The sequence below is a fragment of the Gadus chalcogrammus genome, chromosome 2 (assembly GCF_026213295.1).
Source record: "Gadus chalcogrammus isolate NIFS_2021 chromosome 2, NIFS_Gcha_1.0, whole genome shotgun sequence".
Taxonomy (NCBI): Eukaryota; Metazoa; Chordata; class Actinopteri; order Gadiformes; family Gadidae; genus Gadus; species Gadus chalcogrammus.
The window spans coordinates 18334283-18345787 of record NC_079413.1 but is presented as its reverse complement, the minus strand read 5'-3'; the positions used below and the strand labels follow the sequence as shown (position 1 = coordinate 18345787).

Below are 11505 nucleotides of genomic sequence, written 5' to 3'. Positions count from 1 at the left end.
ATAGATCACTTCAGTCAGTGGCATGTGCACATTATACCACTGTGAAGGGGGTCGCCGCTACGCGTCGGGGCCGGACAACGCCCCTTAACAGTGGTATAATGAGCACATACCACAGACTGGCGTGATCTATTGCATAAATATATTTGTATGTATAATATCACGGCCAAAAGCTCTGTGCGCCTCCAGGTGGCCGTAGCGCGGGGAGCTCTCGTAGGGATTGGGCTTCTCGGGGTTTGTTTACCGACGTTGCTATGTTTCCGGTCTTGTGTGTTCAACGGTTTATTCGGTAGGCCTATCTAATAAATCTGTCTATTTAATACTTCATTCACTGCCTCTTCTGTGGTCATTACAATATTATGAATATACTGTCCCCAAAATGTAAAGAGATGCAATGGTGGTTATCTTGTTGTGGCGCGACAAATTTGACAACTTGCACAGCGACAGATTGTGTGTGGCGCGACAAAACATCGGCGACAACGCGAACGGGCGAAAAATTTCGCGTTTGGTGAGAACACAGCACACGCATTACACAGGAATATCTGGACCACGGACAATCAGAGGGGGGTCCCGCCCATCATTCTCTGGTTTAGACCATGATATGGGCCTATATGTGTGTCTGTGGTTGAAGGTTGACCCACAGGGAGAGTCAAGCTGTGTTCGAAATCGTTCCCTATACACTCATTCCCTATATAGTGTACATGATATAGTGCACTATATAGGAAATAGTGAACGAGAAATCGGACACTACGCTGAACATTTCTAAACGTCATTTACGTCAGTAAATGCGCCTGGTATTTGTGTGACGTGATGCGCCGACATCTAAACAAACCGGGCTGGAGGTTGTATTGATGTTGAATGTTACATTTCCTTGTTCAAGTTTTTTTTAATTAATTTTGAATGTTAAATATTCTATGTTAAATCCCAAATAAATTGTTGACATTTAACACAAGCCGGAGACTCCATCATTAAATGTATTTGTTTTCGCGGTTATTCATCCTCTTCTCCCCTGGAAAAATACAACCGCATTGCATTGTGGTATACGGGAGCAACATGTAGGGAACATCGTATGTACCCTATTTTAAGTCCACTCAGTGGACCACTGAGAATTCGAACACCCTACAAAATGGCATGCACCCTATTTGGTGCACTACATCCATGATAGGGAACGATTTCGAACACAGCTTCAGTCTGAGGTTTTTTTCTTTTTGAACAGCTGGTTGCACCGGTGCGACCTGATTTTTTTAGTCGCACCATTGAGAAATTAGGTCGCACTTTAGAGCCCTGTCCAGTATAATCCAGTTTTGTAACACTGAAGATTAAGTACATCATAGTGTGCATAAATGTCGACTGTAGTAATAAAAACACAAGACACTGAAATGCCTTTTGGAAACTTTAATCTGAAAGGTCATGCAGTGCCACCGTTTTCTGGAGCTTAACATAACCTTCGATGATACACGTGGAAAATACATCTTCGCAATTATACCTAAATACAAAACACGACTAAACGTTACTGAGGAATGTAACAAATATTAAAAAGAAATAAACAAAAACAATAGAAGTGCACCAACGCTACTGCTGCACCGCCGGCCCTAGGGCCCAGGACAGGATAGAGGCTCCAACTGGTTCATACGCCCGTCGCAACATAAACCAAACAACTCTTATCAAATAAAAAACAAGGGAAACAAAAACGCCAATAAGTTACTTATTCTTTCTGTGCGTTTACTGCGCGAAGGGAGGGGCCATGGGGTAGGGGACCAGGGGGGGCGGGGCCTGCTGGGGGACCTGGGGGAAAGGGAAGGGCGGGTGGCCGGCTCCGTTCTGGACCCCTGGCTGGGCTGCGGCGAACGGCTGATTCTGGAAGGTGTTGATGGGGGGAGGGAAGGCGCCGCTTGGGGTGGGGAAGGCCGACTGGGCGGAGGCCTGGTAGCCCCCGCCACCGGCGCTGAAGCCGTTGGCCGCGCCCCCCGCCCCGTAGCTTCCGTTCTGAGAGTTTGAGCCAAAGGCTTTCTTTGGTCCGTTGTCGTAGCCTCTATCGTTGTCCCTGTCTCTAAAACCGCCGAAATCTCTCCTGCCACTAGAGTAGCGGTCGCGGTGGTCGTCTCTAAACCCGCCACCTCTGCCTCCCCTTGAACGCCCTGCAAGAGAACACAGGAGACCGGTGCGGTCGTTAGAGACGGACGGACAGCGGGGTGACACACAGGATGAAGACAACAAGATGAGGTGATTTAACAGGACAGCCACTAAACATGCACTTTGAGATACCCAAAACGTTCTGTGGTGAAACTACCCCTTCTCTCAGAAAAAAACCCCCAAAGCAAAAACAAAACCCAAGAGAAAGGAAATGAATGGCTGCAGCTTACACCACAGTTGTTGTATCTCACCAATTGGATTTACCTCCTCTGTCTTCGGCCATCTGGAGGAGCTTGGGGTTGATGGCCTGGTTGGCCTCACGCAGCACCGCCACCAGGTCGCTGGCCTGCCGCATGTTGTTGGGGGTGAAGAAGGTGTAGGCCGTGCCCGTCTTTTGGCTACGAGCTGTGCGGCCGATTCGGTGGATATAGTCCTCAGAGTTGTTGGGATAGTCATAGTTGATGACAAATTTCACGTCTTCGACATCTGTGGAAGGTGTTGTTTTGCGGCGTGGTGCAAGAGGGGGGAGTGAGCGAGACCAAAGCACACACCGCCACAACACGGTAGATCAGAGAGAGAAACAAGGCACATTAGTTACAGCTCCCGGCTCAGACACCAGCCGGTGAAGAGTGGGCTATACACACACTCATTCCTCGAGGCCACTACGGTGGGAAGAGAGAAACGATGCACACTCCGCTTGCTTCCAATCCATGGGATACCAACAAAAAAAAACCAGCCCTCCCTTTACTTCAGGAACAAAAACAGCCCCTTTCCAAGAACCCAGGATGGATCAGAAGGCTTACCATGTTGGAGTATGCAATCACTAGTCAGTTCCCATTGCAGCGCAAGCCCTCACATTTAGTCAAGTGGACCCCAGCGGGGCCACCCCGGAGGGCCACTAGCATCGGGCCTCCAGGGGTCTAACCCGGGACTTGATGGCTCCACCAAGCTCCCGCTACAAGGCGGCTCACAACAACGCTCTACCACTAGAGCCGCCGCAGTCTCTTGCCAGCAACGAAGTGAACCGAATTAAGGGGAGGCCACCGAAGGAGACGGGTCACTCCCCGGAGCCATAACGGAAAAAGATGTCGCGTCCCCACAAATCGTCCTGGCAAGACATTTCCAGAACCAGTGTTCACTTGATCAAAAAGTCTCTCGTTGGCAGGTCTCGACATGACTTTGAAACGCAGGCGAGGGAGGAGTGTGGCCTTGGATTTTGTCCGTGGGCAACTAGCGTGTTCCACTGTCACCGAAGCGCCAGTAGCCGTCTGTACAGAGGTGAAGGCCAGCACTGACCCGTCATAACCGCTCGTCCCACACAATGTTAGCAGACCGCAGCTGCTACGGCCACCCCACGTTAACCACTATGGTACCGCCGGCTGCAACTCAAGAGACTTGCAGCGTGGCGGCGCCCAGACAGAAAACAGTCTCAGTCTCTGGGCTCTGAGAACAGGAGTTACGGGCCTGGGTGTGGGGGTGGGGGCAGTCCGACGATGAGCGAATTGAGGAGATACTGTGCGCAGCTCCCAAGGGTTTGTTTTGGTATTGGTCAGGGCAGTACGTTACGCTACACTGGAGCCATGTCACCTCTGTCAGCCTCAGAGACCACCGCTAGCCTGGACACCTCCAAGAATCCTCCATCCCCCTTTGGAGACCTGGGCTTGTCATGCCAAGGCCCTGCCACGCGCACCGCTCCGTCGGGCCGGGGAGAAACTCAGAGAGAAGCAGACACAGTTAAAGAAAGCAAATACTTTCTTTGTGATGTACTGAAGACTGTTCCAAGAAGAGAACAAAACAACACTAACCTAGACCTCTGGAGGCTACGTCTGTGGCGATCAGGATGGGCGCCTTCCCGAACTTAAACTCTGAAATCCAACAGCAAAACCGTTAATACCCAGGAATTCAGTATTGAGACTTTAAATTTTGAATTCAATTTAACTAGAGACCAACGAATAATGCTTCAGTCACCATTAAGAACCCAGTCTCTTTCCTGCTGGCTCTTGTCTCCATGGATACCCATCGCGGGCCACCTGAGAGAAGGTGGTAGAGTCATTAGAGGTCATGCAACAGACCCGGCGGCAGAACCAAGAGCAGACGAGGTGGAGGGAGACACATACCCATCTCTCCTCATCCTCCGGGTAATCTCGTCACAACGCCTCTTCGTCTCGACGAAGATGATGGTCTTGTTCTCCTTTTCACTCATGATTTCCTCCAGGAGACGCAGAAGTCTGCAACAAGAGTACTACATTAGACGTTGAACTTGCAACACTTGGCAAACTATTATTACACTAGTAAAGCAGCTCTGCTTCACGCACTGACAAACTCACTTGTCCTCTTTCTCGCCGTCGTTGCAGACATCCACGATCTGCAGGATGTTGTGGTTGGCGCTGAGCTGCAGGGCACCCACGTTGATCTGGACGTACTCCTTCAAGAAGTCCTCAGCCAGCTGGCGAACCTCCTTGGGCCAGGTGGCACTCCACATGAGTGTCTGTCTGTCGGGCTGAAGCGTCACACCTAGATTAGCATTCCCATCACAACATACAGGCTGGACTTCGATGTTTCAGGAGGAGAGTGGACCTACCCGGATCTGGTCCACGATCTTCCTGATCTGGGGCTCGAAGCCCATGTCCAGCATGCGGTCAGCCTCGTCCAGAACCAGGTAGGTGCAGCGCCGCAGGTTTGTCTTCCCAGACTCCAGGAAGTCGATCAGACGGCCGGGGGTGGCGATGCAGATCTCCACACCTAAAGAGCAACAAATGAACGTCAGTGAAATTCCAACATCATTCTCTTAGCCAGAAAGGCCTGCAGGTCATAAACTAGCATAAACCTCTAACCCTCTTTTGTTAGGATTAGTTCATTATTTGAATATTTTTGGTTGTTTTATTAATCCTAAATCCTTTATTAAATCAGGCATCAAGACTGCAAAGGGATGATCTGCTGACCTCTCTCCAGGTCCCTGATCTGTGGTCCTTTGGGTGCTCCTCCGTAGATGCAGGTGGACTTCAGGCGTGAAGCCCGGCCGTACTCTGCTGCCACCTGCTGGACCTGCTGGGCCAGCTCACGGGTGGGGGCCAGGACCAGGCACTGGGAAGAGCGAGTTTTATTAGTGAGTATGAGTCCTTCAACTAGATAGCAGTGTCTCAGTGCTCCGTTCGGGCCAAATAACTTACTAACAAAATGGTATTCCACAAAAAAGCATTAAACTAGTTAAATATCTTTTATGCCAATATTTACTGTATAATACTATTATTGAACTGCTTTCTAATGTCAGGACTTTCATTTACCTCAGTACAAAACTAGCACTTCTATAAAGACAGTGTCAGATAAGCACTGAATGAACAGTTCTGCAATACTACGAAACCCTGTTGATAATACCCAGAGCACACGCCCGTTAATGTTTGCGTTGTTGTTACTCACAATGGGTCCGTCTCCACGTTCTAAGAAGGGTTGGTGGTTGATGTGCACGATGGACGGCAACAGATACTGCACAACAAGAACAACAGGATCCCATTGTCATGACACAAAAAAACAAAAAACAATATCCACATGTGCCCTATTGATCGTAGAACAGTGTACAAACAAATACACACATCTGAGAAAAGAAAATATAAGCTAAATGAAATATGGCAAACAAAATTTCGAATAAGGGATGTAATACTGTTGCCTGTGAAAGGCATGCTATTCTTTGAATAACTGCAACATTTGGTTATTTTCAACCTTGTACTTATAAATTACATTCAACTCACAGAGAGCGTTTTCCCGGAGCCGGTCTGGGCGATGCCGACCATGTCCTTCCCGCTGAGGGCGAGGGGCCAGCCCTGGGCCTGGATGGGTGTCGGGTCAGTCCAGTTCAGCTTGTTGATCACATCCATGACGTAGGCTGCAGGACAGAGTACAGGTCAGTTAGACACCGAACCACACCTCATCTCAGACTGGTTCCAGCGGATGTGAGACTTACTTGGGAAACTGGCCTCATTGAACTTCAGGATGGGGTCTGGGCAGTCTCTTCCCTTCACTGTGACGGCCTTGGTCCTTCTGTAGAGCTCAACTTCTTGCTATAAATATAAAAAACAACAGTCAACATCCGCCAAACATGTGGTCGCCATGAGGCAGAGTTCACACAGACAATGACCACGCATGCTCAGGGCCCACCCACGCATTACATAACACTTCCTAGAATACCACGTGTTGTTCTCACCGGGGGCCGCCGGACCACGTCTGGGTGCGCCTGGTAGAAGTTCTTCTCGAACTTGGGCAGCTCATCGAGGTTCCAGTGCTTCTTCCGCAGACGTTCTCCGGGGTTTCCGTACTTTCCACCCCCGCCGCCGCCTCCTCCACCACGGCCACCGCCGCCACCGCCTCCGAACCGGGGAGGCCCACTGCCATAGCTGGGGAAGACATCAAGGTTCACCGCGTTAACAAACGGGGTCGAGTTAACAGTCACAAAACAAGATGCACCGATCCTTTATCGCTGCGGTCTTTGCGGCGGGAGTCGGTAAATGGTCCGCGGGTGTCGGGTTTAGTAACTGCGTCACAGACTCTAAATGCTGCACTATTCTTTCCAGCCAGCAGAGGAACAATGGAAACCAGACCGGCATTTTGTATCCGCATTCACGGAGCCACATGGCTTCGTTTTCTCCGACATTTAATACATGAAGCACTTACTCGATGTCATATTTTACCGCAAGTTAGAAATATGAAATGTTAGACATCCATGTTAAATGGGCTAAATAAGCATTTACAATGAATTCACCGTAGCTAAGACGACTAACCCAGGCGGCCCTATACCGATACCGCAGTCTGTCGGTCTTATTTAACGTGGTAGACTTGCTCAGAGGCAGAAGTTAGCAACGAGCTAGCTGCTGCTTGCGGCGGCACGAGGCCAGCGGGCCGCCGCTCGCCCTTAGACGACTCAACTACTTTATTCAACGCGCCGCTCGCTAAGCACGAAATTCGGACAACACCGATCGAGTATCACGATGTTAAACTTATAACTGAGTGAGACCCAAAACGTATTTATGCATAATAGGCCTGTTCCTATTTTTCCGTGACCACAATCGATCGTGTCAGCCATCTTTATGTACCACGATCGACGGTAAACTTCGACAAAATACCTATAAAACAATGCGAAGTGCGGTGCTTACCCTCTGTCTCTGTCCCGACCGCGATCTCTATCAGAAAATCCTGGCATCTTGAAAAAAAAGGGGATAAATACGATAGAATGGAGAGCAGATCGGTTTCGTTGCGGCAGTGGGAACGCTGAAATGCCGGTGAGTGGAAAACTAGAACCGGTTTTGTTCAGTAGGAAGTATGGCTCTTTATAATCCAAGGGTCCAGAAGTACGATGGGCTCACTAACCATCCGACCAACGATTGGTCGAAAACGAAGAAAAGCACCGCCCACTGTGTGTGTGGCACTGTGGTTGGTTTGAAAGGAGCAGTACCGCCCACTTGACGTTCGGACCCTTGGATCGAGCGGCAACCGTAGGAAGTCTGGCTGAACCCAATGGAGGTGCAAAGTATTCATCCGCCAGACTATGGCGTCTGTGACTATGACTATCGTCTTGTTGTCAAAGTGTCCTTCTCATATCTCATCGTATTTCTACATAAACACATCATATATTGTGGTTACACGACAAAAAATAACACAACATTCAATAAATGTTTGTTCGTAATTTTGGTTACGTAATGTTGACCAAACGTATCGGAACGATGTGTGGAACGGCTCGTTTTAAGTATATTATTATCCGACTCTTCAAGACTATAAACAAATAACCCACATCTTTATTTAAGAATGAATTGGTTTCGTGTGATTCTATAACAATAGATGGCGGACGTATATGTACGAATAGAAACGGGTAACTCGGTCACTTCCGTCTTTATTACCAAAAGTTACGTCAGAGAAGACCGAAACTGTTCTCAGGCGACGTGGACGCCACCAGCAGGAGACTGGGAATAACGCATTCTGACCAGTAACTGTCTATAAACAAGTAGTTTAAATTGGAACTACTTTTTTTATAATACTTACCATACCCAATACGCCAATTTACGCCAATTTCCAAATAATAATCTCCCAATAAATTAATCGATCATAATACTCTTATTTATACTGTTGATAAAGTTTGTTCCGTTTGTCCTTGTCCTTGCATTTATTTTGGTTTTCCTTAGCACTACTTTATATTGTAGCCTGTAACTTCCACTGCTGCTGCGTTGTAAACAATTTTTTCCCTCTGGGGATTCATAAAGTTGTATCTATCTTGACACTTACAACAGCATCAGTTGATCAGAGCAATCAACCAGTACCCACTGGTCACACTGTCTGTACTGGAACAAGACTCCCTGCCTGTATGATTTATCCTATACGTCCTGAGGCACAGTCAAAATAACGGCTCCTATCAATATGGAGTAAATATTGTTTAACTTGGGCATGATCTAGTTCTGTATGAATTATGGACAAATCTAAGCTTTTCAAAATGTACATTCGACACTGAGGGTTACGGAATGAAAGTAGTCCTACATGTCGGTGAGTTATTCACACACACACACACACACACACACACACACACACACACACACACACACACACACACACACACACACACACACACACACACACACACACACACACACACACACACACACACACACAGAGAGCGAATAATCCTGCCTTGCCCATCTTTCCTCCAAGTTCCCGGGAATGCTTTGTGGGAATGTAGACAAGATTATAGAGCCAAACGGCCCTACTAAAGGTGGCCCCCCCGAGTACATGATGGGCCTCTGAGTACATGACGGGCCCCCCTAGCCTGTTCAGTTTAGCACTAAAGCTTTCTCATTGACATTCATGGAGTCCTGTGCGTCTGGTGGCGGAACAATGGCCCCCAGGTACAAAGGAGGCCGACAAACACTCTGTCTGCTTGTTCAGGAATAATGCTTTGTGTGCGTGTGTGTGTGTGGTTCTACTGGTTGTCAATATTTGTTTACAATCCAAGCAAATCGATGATGATGTTGAATACAAAAACCAAATAGTGTCCTAGGTAATACTCAAATACAAATATTTTGTTTTTTTACAAGGTGCCTCATGTCGTTGGACATCGGCCGTTTTAATTAGAACTAATTACACACAAAAATAAAATACTCTTACAAAATGATAGTGTTAACATAATACATGAAATTGCATCAGTCAATTATAAGATACAGTCCTGCAAGTGAATCATGCTGGATGCAGACGGACAGTAGAGTGTGGAGGGACGGACAGCTGTCTGTCACGTGACCCGTGCGGGTTCAAAGCTCCGCCGCCGCCCGACGGTAGGAAACACAACACATATTTGAGTTAAGTGTGAAGTTCAAGGGTGGTCGTTCTGTCTTTAATCCCCCCATCTATCACCTTTATTAAAAGAACTGATGTCTTTCTGCTTAAGTTAAAGATAAGTTACGGGCGTTGTGATCCACATACAAGAACCAAACCGACTGTACAGAGCACCGTCCAGGGACGCGCTGGAGGAACACAGACAGGAACAACAGTCTGGTTGTGTGGTCGCATCCAGAGAGACAGGCAGCATACTTTAAAAAACATTCATCCATTTAGTGTCAAATCGTATAAAATAATTCCCGGCCTGTGTGCTAGCGACGGGCTAAACCTAGCATAGAGCCACGGGGCAAAATGTAGCATGTAGCATAAGCACAGGCGCTCGCCGTCGGCCACGCCCCCCCCCCCACCTGGATGGTTGTCATTGAGAGGGGGGCCATGGTGGGAAGCGCGGCGCTGACGACCCTCTGGGGGCAGGTCGCAAGCAAAGGGGGACATGTAAACCTGGAGACCCCCCCTGACAACACCTATTGGCACCTCGCTCTCCGCGAGCAGGAAGTAGAGGAGACATCGCCGCCCTGGAGAGGGATTGGGCTCAAATACTGTGGTGTGTGTGTGTGTGTGTGTGTGTGTGTGTGTGTGTGTGTGTGTGTGTGTGTGTGTGTGTGTGTGTGTGTGTGTGTGTGTGTGTGTGTGTGTGTGTGTGTGTGTGTGTGTGTGTGTGTGTGTTGGGTAAAGGGTGTTTACGTGGTAGATCTTAGCAGTAGTCTGTGGTTCATCAGGAGACCAGCATGTCGTTTAATGTCACTTGGTTTGGTCTCGTGAAGAGAATCCTCTTTAAGATGCAAGCAGAACAAATCCTGAAGAAATCCATCCGTCTTTACATTTTTATATTTATGTATCATATTACTCGGTTTGTTTTTTAAATCAGCGATGCAGAACTGAATATCATCTAGAAACGAGGAATACTGTTCAGACCGAGCAGGAACGTGTTGGGAGCTGCGTCACAGAGGGATAGTGTGGGCACACTCATGTCTAACTACTCTGAGTCTCTGAAGGGTTTCCAGCCGACACCGGGGGCCTTGCAGCGACCGTCTGTCCACCCGACCGGGACGGACCTCTTCACACTCCGACCACAAACCCTGGTCCGGCGGCCATCTTAACTGAAACTTACTTAAGCTTATTTCGGTCTCCTCGAATCGTCCTCTATAATTTAAACAGTTACGACTTACATTAAAGGCTTAGTTTCTACTTCTTTTAAATCTGGAGCAACGGCAAAAGTTTTGGAATATAACAATAAATTATATATATTATATATAATTTGAATGTTTCTTTTTCTTTCTACTCCTGGCCCCCCCCTCCCCATCATATAAAAATAACACATTTCAAGCCATTTGTTTTCTCTCTTCTCTGTGTAATGGGGGGGGGGGGGGGGGGGGGGGGGGTTGGCTGCGGAGCCTAAACATGATGGGCGGGGGCGGAGTCTAAACCTGATGGGCGGGGGCGGAGACCATAACCTGATGCGTTCGGTTCTCCGGAGAGCGCTCACACAGTTCCTCTTTAACTCTGGAGACATTCCCTCCAAGGAGCATGGTGAATACAAATCGTTAGGCCCCCTGTTGACCACTAGGGGCGCCACTGGGCCCAGGGAGGGGATTGGATCCCAGTGGCAGCGGTGGCAGACCTTCTGCCGAGCAGGATGTCCCCTTCTACACGGAACACGGGCGTTCTATGTGTGGAAAAAACGAATGAAAAGAGTATAGAAAACAAGGAGAGGGGTGGGGGGGGGGTCCAACGAGAGAATTAGCAGCTGAAAGGTTCAGTTAGTGATCATCCTTTGTGTAGTCGGGGGGGGCTTTGTGTAGTCGGATCACCAAGATGTGCCTTCGTCTGTCTGTCAGCTGAAACAAGCTCCTCTCCTTACTGTCCCTCCATAGATTACATGACAAAGGAGAGGAGTCACGTGACCACCAAGGGGCCGTGGAGGGCGTGTCGGTGAGCCCAGCGGGGGGGGTTGGGGGGGGATGGGGGTGGGGGAGAGACCGTCTGGGCGGGGGGGTGGCGGCGGCC

The 11505-nt window shown here is 48.7% G+C and overlaps 1 protein-coding gene across 2 annotated transcripts; it reads right to left on the bottom strand.

The window, feature by feature from the left end:
- Positions 1 to 803: 803 nt before the first annotated feature.
- ddx5 (DEAD (Asp-Glu-Ala-Asp) box helicase 5) lies at positions 804 to 7438 on the bottom strand. 2 transcript variants are annotated; one of them, XM_056583560.1, is made up of 13 exons: positions 7275 to 7438; positions 6329 to 6518; positions 6089 to 6185; positions 5877 to 6010; positions 5548 to 5613; positions 5073 to 5214; positions 4712 to 4872; positions 4458 to 4630; positions 4248 to 4358; positions 4099 to 4160; positions 3936 to 3995; positions 2395 to 2616; positions 804 to 2135 (listed from the first exon to the last, which is right to left on the bottom strand). In XM_056583560.1, the coding sequence occupies exons 1-13, from the start codon at positions 7319 to 7321 to the stop codon at positions 1720 to 1722; spliced, it is 1881 nt and encodes a 626-aa protein (XP_056439535.1). In that variant the 5' UTR covers positions 7322 to 7438; the 3' UTR covers positions 804 to 1719. The 2 variants fall into 2 exon arrangements, with proteins under 2 accessions (XP_056439535.1, XP_056439544.1); XM_056583569.1 differs by having other exon boundaries at positions 2382 to 2616; positions 7275 to 7437.
- Positions 7439 to 11505: the final 4067 nt, after the last annotated feature.